We start from the raw sequence: 14,740 nt of genomic DNA on the forward strand, positions 1-14,740 counted from the left end.
TCATTCCAATCTTTGGTATACTAGTACATATATAAAATAAAATAAGGATGAATTACTAGAAAAATGAAACCAATATCTTAATTACAATTCCAAAATCTTCTGTACTAGATTCAACAGATATAAAATTACTCTATCAAAGTTAGCCTCTTATTGTTTTTGTTTTTTTTGAGACAGAGTCTTGCTCTGTCACCCAGGCTGGAATGCAGTGGTGGGATCTTGGCTCACTGCAACCTCTGCCTCCTGGGTTCAAGTGATGCTCCTGCCTCAGCCTCCCAAGTAGCTGGGACCACAGGCACGTGTAGCTGCACCTGGCTAATTTCTGTATTTTTAGTAGAGACGGGGTTTCACCATGTTGGCCAGGCTGGTCTCGAACTCCTGGTCTCAGGTGATCCACCCGCTTTGGTCTCCCAAAGCCCTGGAATTATAGGCATGAGCCACCACACTCAGCCTTTTTTATTGTTATAAAAGTTTCTAACACTCTCAGTTTCCGTACTGTCGTCTCATTGCCTATCAGGTAACAAATTTGAGAACAGGCCCCAGTCTGTTGATAAGCAACACTGCCTTAGCCAATTAAGAAAATTCTTTTCTCCTTGGTTTTCTCAGTTTCTATTTTTAAATTTTAAACAAATCAAACTTATGAAAAAATTACAAGCACAGTATAAAAAACTTTTTTTTCCTGAACCATTTGAGAATAAATTTCAGACCTGATGACCTGCCTCTCCTCAGCAATGTAGAATGTTTTTTCCTACAAACAGTAATAATCTACGTGATTCCAACACAACCAACAAAATCAGGAACTTAGCTTTGGCACATTATTTCTATCGAATCCTTAGATCTCATTTAAATTTTACTAATTGTTCCGATAATTGTCCAGTTAAAATTAGGGGTTGCATTTAGTTAGGGTATCTCTTTAGTAACTTTCAGTCTGGAAGAGTTCCTCAGTGTCTCCTTGACTTTCATGAACTTGAAAACTTCTTCATGAGGCACACTTGATTTGTCTATTACTCATGATTTTTCATTTCATCTCTTAAGGTGATGTCTGCCAGGATTCTTCACTTTGAAGTTACTGTTTTTCCTTTGTAATCATCAAGTATTTTGTGGGGGCAGTGCCTTTGAAACAGTATAAATATCTTATCCTCATCAAACTTTCAATTTATTAATTATGTTAGTATGGATTCATGCGGTCTTACTTTACTCAATGGATTACTTTCGATTACTATTATTTATTATTTTGATGCTCAAATTACCCCATATTTAGCCACTGGGATCCCTTTCAAGTGGGTCCATTTGGTCATACCTCTGTCATTCTTCGAGTACTTTCTTGCCTTCTGTGATAAGATATTGCAGGCTTATCTTCCCTGACTTAGTCCTGGAATTCACCATTTCTTCCATGACCCCTGAATCCTTTTATTGGAGAATGGTATTTAAAAGCCAAGATCTGGGTGCTAGATACACCCATTGCGTTTGAGATGTTGTAATTCTCTTCTCTGACAGTGGAGATGCTTCTTTGACCTGCCACCCTGTGTGTAGTCATTCTTCATTGCTGTTGCTGTCCTCTCTTATATGGATGGCTGCCTCTCCTGCCTGTGGTTTGGCACCCCAGGCTTGGCCGCCTCACTATGGGAAGCCCTGCTCACCATGTTCAAGTTCAGCATTCTATACTGGTCTGCCTCCCTCTGCTGCCAACTATGTGAGTACCTTCCCTACCCTTCTGGGTCTTTGTATTCTTTTTCTGACCACCTCCCCGCCCCCACATGGAGGCTTTTCACCCCACAGTCTCTCTGTATGGGTGCCTTGCTCATCTCACTTGGGCTCTGACTTCCCATGGCAGGCCACCCCAACATGTGGACAACCTTCTTACCTTGCCTGAGCTCCGATACCCTGTGCTGGGCTGCCTTCTTGTGTGGAGGCTCTCCTCAGCCCGCTCAGGCTCTGACTTTCGTGCCAGGCTGGCATGTGTGGTCACCTTCCTCACGCTGCACTCATGCCAGACCTTCCCTCTGCATGGATACCCTCTTCAACTTTGACTATGCCATATCACATCACCCTGTATGGATGCCCTCTTCACACCTCCCAGCCTCGGACACCCTGCTCTGGATCACCAGAGACCCCCCACACTCTTACATGGCTGCCTGCCTTGCTCTACACCACTTAATGACCTCAGGACTAAGTTTTTAAAGGTATAAGCATTTTTACTGTGGTTAACTACTGAAGTTTTACAAGTGCTTTTCTATGTCATATAATTATTGTCCTTTATCTTGTTAATGGGATAAATTATATTGATTTTTTAAAAAATGTTACAGCAATCTTGCATTCCTGGAATAGATTCAACCTAATTATGACATATTATCCTTTTTATATGTTTCTGGATTTGGATTTCTAATATTTTATTTGGGGTTTATAGCATTTATGTTCAATAGTGAAATTTGCCTGCAATAATCATCTTGTCCTCTTCCTCTTCCAGCTTCTTTTTTTCTTTTTCTCTTTCATCTCCTCCTTTGTTTTTCCCTTTCTCTCTCATTGGATTTAGATTATGTTAGTTCCCTAAAATGAGTTGAGAGACGCTCCCTCTTTTTCTGTTTTCTTTTATTATTTTTTAAGAGACAGGGCCTTCGTCTATCACCCAGGCTGCAGTACAGTGGTGAATCATAGCTTACTGCACCCTGGAACTCCTGGGATCAAGTGATCTTCCTGTCTTAGCCTCTTGAGTAGCTAGGACTACAGGCACATCCCACCATGCCTGGCTAAATTTTAAGATGTTTGTAAAGATGGGGTCTCCCTGTGTTGCCCAGGCTGGTCTTGAACTCCTGGCGTCAAACAGTCTTAACACCTTAGCCTCCCAAAGTGCTGGGATTACAGGCATGAGCCACCGTCTCTGGCCTTTTTCTCTTTTTTGAGACTGAAGTTTTTTTTTGTTTTTTTTTTTAAAAACAAGATTGGGGTTGCTCCTTCCTTAAATATTTGGCAGAATTTTCTGGCAAATCCTTCTGGGTCTAAGGGATTTTTTTTTGAGAAGGTTTAAAATATGGCCATGATTTCTTTCAGATATTCTATTTTTTGTTACATCAATTTTAGAGGGTTAATTTTAGAAAATACTCATTTCTACTACATTTAAAATATTTATTTGCATAAAGTATAATATTTTTTTATTTTAATAAATGTAGGATATTTCTTTTTTATTCCTAACATTGGTTATCTGTACCTTATCTCTTTTTTCTTGTTTAGTTTAAGGACTTATTAATTTTATTTGTCTTTTCATAGAATCATCTTTTGTCTTTGTGGATTGTCTCCATTATTTTTATTACCTATTTATTAATTTCTATTCTTTTTTTTTATATTTTCCTACTTTTCGTTTAATTTTTTGAATTTTTTCTATCTTTGTAAGATGAATGCTTAGCTTGTTGATTTTCATCTTTTCCTCTTTTCTAATATATTTCTTTATAGCTATCAATTTCCCTGTAAGCATGACTTTAGCTGTATTGCACCAGTTTTAATGTGTAGTATTTTCATCGTTAAGCAGTTTAAAATATATATAATTTCCAATATGATTTATTTTAACCCGTGGGTTTAGAAGTGTGTTTCTTTTTAACACTTAGGGATTTCCTAGTTCTATTTTTGTTATAGGTATTTAGTTTAACAATACTGAATTCAGAGGACATGCTCCATGTAATTTCACTTAAAACAGTGTGTATACAGACATGCTTTGGCTATATTGCAAGTTTGATTCCAGACCACCACAATAAAGTGAGTATCATAATAAGGCAAAAATCAAAATAAAAACACAAATGTTTTGGTTTCCCAGTGCATATAAAAGTTATATTTATGCTATACTTTAGTCTATTAAGTACAAAGTAGCATTATGTATTAAAAATGTACATACCTTAATTTTAAAATACTTTATTGCTAAAAAATGCTAGTGGTCACCTAAGCCTTCAGTGCGTCATAATCTCTTTGCTGGTGCAGGATTTTTCCTTAATGATGTTGGCTGCTTACTGATCAGGATGGTGGTTGCTGAAGGATGGGATAGCTGTGGCAATTTCTTAAAACAACTGTGGAGTTTGTTACATCAACTGACTCTTCCTTTCATGAAAAATTTTTCTCTAGTGTGAAATGCTGTTTGATAGCGTTTTACTCACATTAGAACTCCTTTAGGAGTTGGAGTCAGTCCTCTCAAATCCTGCCACTGCTTTATCAACTTTATGTAATATTCCGATACATTTTTTGTCATTTCAACAATGTTCACAGCATCTTCACCAGGAGTAGTTTTCCATCTCAAGAAACCACTTTCTCTGCTTATCCATAAGAAGCAATTCATCATTCATTCAAATTTGATTCTGAGATTGTGGCAAATCAGTCACATCTTCAGGCTCCACTTCTAATTCTACTTCTCTTGATATTTCTCCCACTCTGCAATTACTTCCTCCACCAAAGTCTTGAACCCCTTAAAGTAATTCATGAGGGTTGGAAACAACTTCTTCAAACCCCTCAATGTTGGTATTTTGACCTCTTGTCATAAGTTATGAATGCCCTTAATGCCATCTAGAATGGTGAATTCTTTCCAGAAAGTTTTCAATAGACTTTCCCCAGATCCATCAGAGGAATCACTATGGCAGCTATACCTTTATGAAATGTATTTCTTAAGTTATCAGACTTCAAAGTTGAAATGACTCCTTGGTCCATGGGCCATAGAATGGATGTCATGTTAGAATGCATGAAAACAGCATTAACCTTCTTGTACATCTCCATCAGAGCTCTTGGGTGACTAGGCGCACTCTCAATGAGCAGTAATATTTTGAAAATAATCTTTTTTTTCTGAGCAGTAGTTCTTAACAGTGGGCTTACTATAAGCAGATATGCTGTCATCTAGGCTTTATGGTTCCATTTATAGAGCATAGGCAGAGTAGATTTAGCATGAGTCTTAAGGGCCCTCGGATTTTTTTTTTTTTTTTTTGAGATGGGATCTTGCTCTGTCACCCACTCTGGAGTGCAGTGGTATGATCACAGCTCACTGCAGCCTCGACTTCCCAGGGTCAGGTGATTCATTTTTTCACCCATGCACTACCATACATGGCTAATTTTTTGTGTGTTTTGTGGAGACAGGGTTTCACCATGTTGCCCAGGCAGGTTTTGAACTCTTGGGCTCAAGAGATCCACCTGCCTTAGCCTCCCAGAGTTCTGGGATTACAGCTGTGAGCCACTGCGACCAGCCTGGCCCTAGGATTTTCAGAGTGGTAATGGCTTCAATTTGAAGTCACAGCAGCCAGGCACAGTGGCTCATGCCTGTAATCCCAGCACTTTGGGAAGCTGAGGTGGATAGATCACCTGAGGTATGGAGTTCGAGACCAGCCTGGCCAACATGGTGAAACCCCATAACTACTTTGTGAAAATACAAAGATTAACCAGGTGTGGTGGTATGTGCCTGTAATTCCAGCTACTAGGGAGGCTCAGGCCAGAGAATCACTTGAACCTGGGAGGCAGAGGTTACAGTGAGCCAAGATCGCTCCACTGCACTCCAGCCTGAGTGACAAGAGTGAAACTCCATCTCAATAATAAAATAATAATAATAATAATAATAAAATAAAGTCACCAGCTACATTAGCCCCTAACAGGAGAATCAGCCTGTCCTTCGAAGCTTTGAAACCAGACAGTGGCTGCTGCTTTCTAGCTATAAAAATCCTAGATGACATCTTTTTCCAGTAGAAAGCTGAGTTGTCTACATTGAAATTCTGTTGTTTCATGTAGTTACTTTCCTTATCTTAGCTTTAACTGTATTTTTCGGATAACTTGTTACAGCTTCTCTGTCGGCACTTGCTTGCTTTACCTTGCACTTTCATATTATTGAGAAGTTTTTCCTTAAACTTTGTGAACTAACCTCTGCCAGCTTCCAACTTTTCTTCTGCAGCTTCCTTAACTCTCTCAGACTTCATAGCATTGAGGGGAGTGAGAGCTTTGCTCTGGATTAGGCTCTGGCTTAAGGGAATGTTGTGATGGTTTGATCTTCTAACCATACTCTAAAATTTACTTTCTTCATATCAGCAAGAAGGCTGTTTTGTTTTCTTACTCATGGATTAGCACTTTTAATTTCCTTTAAGAACTTTTCCTTTGCATTCACAGCCTGGCCAACTATTGGGCTCAAGAGGCCTAGCTTTCAGCCTTTCTCAGCTTTCGACATGCCTTCCTTGCTAAACTTCAGGATTTCTAGCTTTTGATTTAAAATGAGAGACTCTTTCTTTTACTTGGACACTTAAAGGTCATTGTAGGGTAATTAATTGGTCTAATTTCAATATTGTTATGTCTCAGGGAATAGGGAGGCCTGAGTAGGAGACAGGTGGGGGAAAGGCTGGTTGGTGGAGCAGTCAGAACACACACATTTATCAATTAAGTTCACTTTCATATATGGGCACAGTTCTTGGTGCACCAACACAGTTATAATAGTAACATCAAAGATTACTGATCACAGATCATCATAATGTACAATAATAATGAAAAAGTTTGAAATATACATAGCACAGTTGGATTTGTAGCCTAGCATATTAGCCAGTTTTTGTAAATTTTCCATGTGTGCTTGAAGAAAATGTGTATTATACAGTTGTTGGGCTTGGTGTTTATATTATTACCATTTATCAGGTTTGATACTAGCTCAAATCTTCTGTACCCCTATTTGATTTTGTTTTTACATTTGTTTTAACATGTACTAAGAAAGGCAAGTTAAACTTTCTTACTTCTTCTCCTTTTAATTCTGTCAATTTTTGTTTTATATATTTTGAGGCTTTATTGTTACATGCATACAAAATTAGAATTGTTAAAGCTTCCTGGTTCATTGAAACCTTTTTTCATTATTAAGGATTTTTCTTTATTTCTAGTAATGCTTTTACTTTAAAGTCTGCTTTGTCAGGTGTTAACTAAACTAGCTTTCTTTTGGTTAGTGTTTGTATTTTTATCTTCTTTTCTACTTTTACTTTCAGTTTTTTGTATATATTTCAGATGTGTTTTTTATAAAAAATATTTGCCTTTTGCTTTGTTTTACCTTTGTTTCGTCACAATTTTGGTCTTTAATTTGATCTTGTAGTCTGCTTATATTTAATGTAATCACTAATTTTATTTGGGTTTAAATCTATTATTTTATGTTTTCTCTTTACCTTTCCAGTTTTATGTTCCTTTTTCTATATTTTTTGGTTTGATAACTTTAAAAAATTATTCCATATTTCTTCTCTACTAGCTTATTATTTACACATTGTTTTACTATTTTGGTGGTTATTCCAGAGCTTACAACATAGACCATTGACTTAACAAAGTCTAATATTTACTGGCTGTTCTCTTTTTCCCAGACAATAAAAGAACCTTATAAGACTTCAACTCAGTTTGTCCATTCTTGACTTAAATGCCATTTTTATGTTTCTTAATTTTTAAAGAATGTCCTGCCTTGTATTGCGTAGTTCCTTCTACTTCAAGAATAATCTTGTTTTTCCTCTAGTGTAGATTTGCTACTGACAAATTCTCTTGGCTTTCTTTTTCTTTTTTCTTTTTTCTTTTTTTTTTGAGATGGAGTCTTGCTCTGTCACCCAAGCTATAGTACAGTGGCATGATCTCAGCTCACTACAACCTCCACCTTCTGGGTTCAAGCAACTCTCCCGCCTCAGCTGCCCGAGGAGCTAGGATTACAGGTGCCTGCCACCACGCCTGGCTCATTTCTCTACTTTTAGTAGAGACAGGTTTCACCATGTTGCCCAGGCTGATGTTGAACTCCTGACCTAAAGTAATCCACCTGCCTTGGCCTCCCAAAGTGCTGGGTTACAGATGTGAGCCACTGTGCCCAGCATGCTTTTCTTACTCTTGATGGTAAAGTTCACTGAGTACAGAATTTTTAACTGATGCTAAGAATTATACCTTTGTCTTTTCCTTTCCACTGTTTTTGCTGAGAACTCATCTCTTAGTCTAAATTTTTCAATATTTTTCTTTTTCTCTTTGAACAGTTTATTATTATCTACTTAGGGGCAGATTTAGGTTTTAAAAAAATCATGCTGGGATTTTTGATTCTGTGATTTTGTATCTTTTTATCAGTTTTGGAAAGTTCTTAGCCATTACCTTTCCTTTTTTTACCCTCTTCCCTCCACTACCATTACCTTTTCTAGTATTCCTTCTATCCCATTCTTTCCTCTTCTTTTGGGACTGTAATTATAGGTATGTTAGGCCTATTCCTTGTATACTCTGTGAGTCTTACTGTTTCTTCTATATTTAATTAATTCATTAGACATGGTGTCTTGCTAATGTTGCCGAGACTGGTTTTGGAGTCCTGGTCTCAAAGGATCCTGCTGCCTTAGCATCCCAAGTACCTGGGATTACAGATGTGCACTACCACACCTAGCCTCCATATTTTGAATCTTTTGTCTCTCTGTGCTGAATTTTGAGTATGTTTCTGATCTATCTTCCTGCTCACTCATGTTTTCTCCAACTATATCTTACCTGCTGTTAAACTTTACATTGAGTTCTTATTTTCTCAGATAACCATTTTATCCTTTCATTATAGTTCCCAAGTTTATAGTCTTGTCTTTAAGTTCCTTGAAAATAGTAAGCAGAGTTACCTTTTTTTTTTTTTTTTTTTTTTTTTGAGAAGAAGTTTTGCTCTTATCGCCCAGGCTGGAGTGCAGTGGCATGATCTCAGCTCGCTGCAACCTACACGTTCTGGATCCAAGCAATTCTCCTGACTCAGCCTCCCAAGTAGCTGGGATTATAGGCACCCACCACCACGTCCGGCTAATTTTTTGTATTTTTAGTAGAGACGGGGTTTCACCACATTGGCCAAACTGGTCTTCAACTCCTAACTTCAGGTGATCTGCCTGCCTCGGCCTTCCAAAGTGCTGGAATTACAGCTGTAAGCCACCGCGCCTGGCCTTCAGAGTTACTTTTAAGTCTGCCTAGTAGCTCCAGTATCTGGATCTTTCTTGGATTGCTTTCTATTGACTATTATTTTTGCTGCTTTCATTTATGTTACTTTGTTATTTTGGGTGTAATTGTATTAATAAGCCAATGAAGTTACTTTGTTTTTGAATCTTCAATACAGACATTCTCTAGAACAGTTATGAGCATTTGGGACTTGGTCAGTAACCAGCCATGATTTTCTTTCATTCCCATGGACTCCTTTTCACCTATCTAAAGCCTCCCCATTCTTTTCTTTTTTCGAGACAGAGTCTCACTCTGTTGCCCAGGCTGGAGTGTGATGGCGTAATCTTGGCTCACTGCAATCTCCGCCTCCCGGGTTCAAGTGTTTCTCCTGTCTCAGCCTCCTGAGCAGCTGGGATTACAGGCACATGCCACCACACCTGGCTCATTTTTTGTGTTTTTAGTAGAGAAAAGGTTTCACTGTGTTCCCCAGGCTGGTCTCAAATTCCTGAGCTCAGGCAGTCTACCTGCCTCTACCTCCCCAAGTGCTAGGATTATAGGAGTGAGCCACCGCGCCTGGCCTAAGCCTTCCCATTCTATAGTCTAAATTTAAGTCCCACTTCTATGGAACCTGCCCTGATCACACCTCTGATTCCTCACCATGTATCATCTCTCTGACTCCTGTGGCACTTGGCCATATTGTCTTGTATAGTGTAACTTACTGTGATTATAAACTGTGGGAGGACAGAGAAGAATGTACTGTGTCTTTTGATGGCTAAACCAAGTCTGTCACCTTGTGGGGAAAACAACACTGGCCTACCTCAGGAACTTTGTGAGGGCCAAATGAGGTATGAGAACAGTTCTTATAATCCATATAGCAGAATTGTAAGGAATTATAGTTGTTAGCATAGGCAATATATGAATTATAGACCGTAATCTCTGTGAGGGCAGAGACCTATACAAGAGGTTTCCAGTAAATATTTCTTGATTTAGTTTATTATCTGAATGAATTTGACCAGATTCCCTCATTTTTTTCTATTAAATGATATGAAATAGGAATGATATTCTCATCGTCAGGGAGGAAAAAAAAAGAAATAGCAATGAAAAAGTTAAAGACCTGTAGGAAAAAGTTAAACTTTACCAAAAATTTCATTTAATTTCTTTTTTCCCCTTTGCAAATCCAATAGGTTTATCTCAACATGTAGTTACCAACTATAAGCAAGTAATCCAACTCTTGGAGGAGGGAATTGCAAACAGGTTTGTTTCTATCATTCTTTTATCTTCACACTCCTTTCCTGTGTTCCCATTTCCCTTTGGGGAGTATATAATGACACTTAAAATTGTCTCTGTGTGTAGAGATGTTCACAGCCAGGAGGCTTTTCCCAGAACCCTACTGTACCCAGGGTAAGGGGCAGTGACTTAGTCTCTTGTCAGGGGCGGTGGCTCACACCTGTAGTCCCAGCACTTTGGGAGGCTGAGGTGGGTGGATCACGAGGCCAGGAGTTCAAGACCAGCTTGGCCAAGATGGTGAAACCCTGTCTTTACTAAAAATACAAAAATTAGCTGGGCGCAGTGGCGAGCATCTACCGGGGAGGCAGAGGTTGCAGTGAGCTGAGATCATGCCACTGCACTCTAGCCTGGGTGACAAAGCAATACTCCATCTCAAAAAAAAAAAATTTAGTCTCTTCTCACTAGTAATGAAGCTGGAATCTATTCTGGATATAATAATATTAGGCAGTAAGCCCAGGCAAGTTACTCTATACTTTATTTAGAGCTTCTAGTATTTGGAAGAAAAGATTGTTACCCGCATTGTCCTCTCCTCAGGTTTGATAGATATAAGGAAGAATACAGTGTAAAAGTTTCAGAAAACCATTTTTCTCTAGTTTTGAATACTTACAAGGTAGCCCCCCAAAAGGCTGTTTTTAATCTGCTATGAATACTAGGTGCTGTAGACGCCCCTAAAAGCTATTGTAAATTGTAATAACATTCCATGGTGTTAGTTACCATGAATTACCTAGAATATTACTAGTAAATGTCCCCTAAAAATGGCTTTTTTTTTCTGGGTTTAAAAAAATCTTTAGAGCCTTCTATTTATCCTGTTAATAGCAGGACCAAGTTAATTGAACATAATGGAATAAATTTAAATTTAACACCTTCCTGAGCTTCATGGAACTCTCCTGGAGACACTTGTTTCTGGTCTTCAGGATACCCTGAGTGCCTTGATTTTTAAGTGTCAGTCATGAATCATGAGACCAGCCTCTAGATTTTGGCTGTTTTCTTCAATTCTCCAGATCCTCTGAGAAGAGAACTCAGTGAGATGATCTTAGATAAAGGAAAAACTCTACTGACTTTAAGTGTTAACACTATAATGGATTTCTAAGGGAGAGTATGAATTCCACCTGGCTTAAGCATGATACTGATGTGATTTCAGTTCTCATTTCCAAGATCTTTCTGACACTGTAGAATTAATATTCTGTGTTTAATCAAAACTTACTTTCTCTGTCTTTGAGTTATCTTCTCTAGCAAGATCTCTACATCCACTTGTCTTATTAAAATTGGTCTAAGGAAAAGAATAAAATAAAATGAGTGTATCTTGGGCATGTTCTTCCAGGTTGATGATGCTCTAGTCTTCATTTCCCTTTTCTCTCAAAATTTTTGCTCCTTTTGCTTTAAAAAAAAGTTTTAGTGTAGTTTAGTATGAAGCTGCACTCCATTTTCTGCTCAGATAGCACCTGGAATGCTGCTTCTGCCCTCTTTGGACTATTCTCTTTACTATACTCGACTAAATATGTATGTTTTATGATTCTCATCTGTGAACCTCAGCACTAACATTTCTTGTATTCCCTGTGGATCCTTAAGAATCCATCATGTGTGAACAATCCTCATCCTAACAATTTTTCCTTGTATACACAGAATCACAGCAGCCACCCATGTTCATGAGGCCAGCAGCCGATCCCATGCCATTTTTACTGTCCACTACACGCAGGTTAGTAATTACTTATGTTCGGTGGGATTTCTTCCTCTCCTTGTACTTTTAAACTACTTGCTTGTCTTCATTCCTATTTTTCTCCTTTCCTCCTCCTCTCACGTTTATAGGTCCTCTGATAGGACCTAATATTATAAACTGTTAAGCTATACACTTAGAATGAGTGGAAGCATTTCATAAAGACTAATCAAAATATATCCTGCTTGTATGTATGTATGTATGTATGTATTTTTTGAGACAGAACCTTGCCCTGTCGCCAGGCTCCAGGCTAGAGTGCAGTGGTGAAATCTCGGCTCGCTGCAACCTCCGCCTCCTGGGTTCAAGCAATTCTGCCTCAGCCTTCTGAGTAGCTGGGACTACAGGCGCGTGCCACCACAGCCAGCTAATTTTTGTATTTTAGTAGAGATGGGATTTCACTATGTTGGCCAAGATGGTCTTGATATCTTGACCTCATGATCCACCTGTTTCGATCTCCCAAAGTGCTGGGATTACAAGCATGAGCCACTGAGCCTGGATGCTTGTATTTATTTTTAACATTTTAAAACACTTTCACATCTGTGTGATCAGTATGGACAGTTAAAATAAAAGGTTGAAAAGAAAATATGCATTAAAATGAAATATTAGAAGATTCACTTCTAATGATGGAATAAGGAGGTCAAGTCATATCCCCAAAAAGCAACTATAAAGCTGGACAAAATCCTTTCGGTGGTCTGAAAATAGATTAAATGAATATTACAAAGTGAAGAAGCACCACACCACCCCCAAAATAAAACAATGACTAAAAATTTTCTAAATTTGTTGAAAATCATTTATTGATCTAAGAAGCTCAAAGAACTCCAATTAAAATAAACACAAAAAGATCAACACCTAGACACATCGTCAACTGTTGAAAGACAAAGAGAAAATCTTAAAAACAGCTGGAGAAAAGTGACTTATAAGAGGAGAACAATTACATGGTGAATGGCCAGATTCTCATCAGAAACATTGAACCTTAGAAGCCGGGTGCTGAGAGAGTTTATGTCAACCAAGAATTTTATATGAAACAAAACTAGCTTTCAGAAAAAGAAGATGAAATAAGAACATTCCCAGACTGTGGAAAAAAAGAAAAGAAAAAGTAGAATTTATTGCTAGCAGACTTACCTGACAAGAAAACTAAATGAAATCTAGGCTGAAAGAAAGTGATACTAGAAAGTATCTTAAATCTATAGGAGAAAATTGAATATCCTGGGAATGGTAAATATGTGAGTAAATATGAAAAGACTACGTAAATATATTCTTTCTCATTTCTTCGCCTAATGTCAATAAAAGAATAAGATTGTAGAAAACTACAATAGTGCATTTTTGTACTTTGTTGTATATGAAAAGAACAACACAAGGGAAGTGAAAGATATATTTAAGTAGAGTTTCTATATTTTACAATAATTGTTAGTATTATTTTGAAGTAGATCATAAAGATGCATATTGTAATCTGTAGAGCACATACAAAGAAAGTAGCTCAAAAATATAATTTAAAAAATCAACATTTCTGCCTTCTCTGGGCAGAAAAACCCAGAAATTAAAATGGTACATACTAATAAAAATACTTAACAGTTAAAGGCAATGGAGGAAGAATAGAGGAGCAAGGAGACATGAGATTTATAGAAAAAAGAAAAATCAGACATGGATGGTTCTGAGCACATCGATAATTATGATATATAATAAATACATTGTGTGTGAATTGCCTAAGGTACAAATTTTCAGACTGCATAAAAGCAAAACCCAACTATATCCTTCCTATAAAAAACACACTTTAGAACCACAGACACAGGTTGCAAGTAAAAGGCTGGAAAAAGATATACCATAAAAATAGTAACCGTAAGTCCTAGCCAGAGTAATGAGACAAGAGAAAGAAATAAAGGGCCTCCAGATCAGTAAAGAGGAAGTCAAACTGTTGCTGTTTGCTGATTACATGGTTGTATACCAAGAAAACCCTAAAGACTCATCCAGGCTGGCCATGGTGGCTCACACCTGTAATCCCAGCACTTTGGGAGGCCAAGGAGGGTGGATCACTTGAGGTCAGGAGTGTGAGACCAGCCTAACCAACATGGTGAAATCCCATCTTTACTAAAAGTATGAAAAACAAGCTGGGCATGGTGGCAGGCGCCTGTAATCCTAGTTGCTCAGGAGGCTGAAGCAGGAGAATGGCTTGAACCTGGGAGGCAGAGGTCACAGTGAGCCGAGATCATGCCACTGCACTCCAGTCTGGTTAATGGAGCGAGACTCAAAAATAACAACAATAAAACTAAATCTGGATGCATTACATTACTTATCTCTCACCTTATACAAAAATCAAGTAAAGATGGATCAAAGACTTAAATCTAAGATCCAAAACCATAAAAATTCTAGAAGATAACCTTGGAAAAATCCTTCTAGACATTGGCTTAGGCAAAGACTACATGACCAAGAACCCAAAAGCAAATGCAACAAAAACAAAGATAAATAGATGGGACTTAATTAAACCAAAAATCTTGTTCACAGCAAAAGAAATAATCAGCAGAGTAAACAGCCCACAGAATGGGAGAAAATCTTTGCAGTCTGTGCTTTCAACAAAGGACGAATATCCAGAATCTACAAGGAACTCAAATTAGCAAGAAAAAAACAGTCCCATCAAAAAGTGGGCTAAAGATATGAATAGACAATTCTCAAAGGAAGATATACAAATGACAACAAACACAGGAAAAAAATGCTCAGCATCACTGATTATTAGGGAAATGCAAATCAAAACCACACTGCAGTACCACCTTACTCCTGCAAGAATGGCCATAATCAAAAAATCAAAGAAGAGGCTGGATCGGTGGCTCATGCCTATAATTCCAGCACTTTGGGTGACTGAGG

At 38.0% G+C, this 14,740-nt stretch overlaps 1 protein-coding gene across 9 annotated transcripts in view; it reads left to right on the forward strand.

Annotated features, from left to right (window-relative positions):
• Positions 1 to 14,740, forward strand: part of STARD9 (StAR related lipid transfer domain containing 9) — a 163,899-nt gene that overhangs the window by 77,122 nt on the left and 72,037 nt on the right. For all 9 annotated transcript variants that reach the window (XR_001821027.2, XR_001821028.2, XR_005197954.1 and 6 more), the window contains exons 8-9: positions 10,068 to 10,137; positions 11,794 to 11,866. Coding sequence is in view for 5 of the 9 variants with exons in the window: in XM_017516309.2 (XP_017371798.1) it covers positions 10,068 to 10,137; positions 11,794 to 11,866 (143 nt within the window). In the remaining 4 variants the exon portion in view is untranslated. The remainder of the gene's footprint in view (positions 1 to 10,067; positions 10,138 to 11,793; positions 11,867 to 14,740) is intronic.

This window comes from Cebus imitator, unplaced genomic scaffold (genome assembly GCF_001604975.1).
Source record: "Cebus imitator isolate Cc_AM_T3 unplaced genomic scaffold, Cebus_imitator-1.0 Scaffold579, whole genome shotgun sequence".
Taxonomy (NCBI): Eukaryota; Metazoa; Chordata; class Mammalia; order Primates; family Cebidae; genus Cebus; species Cebus imitator.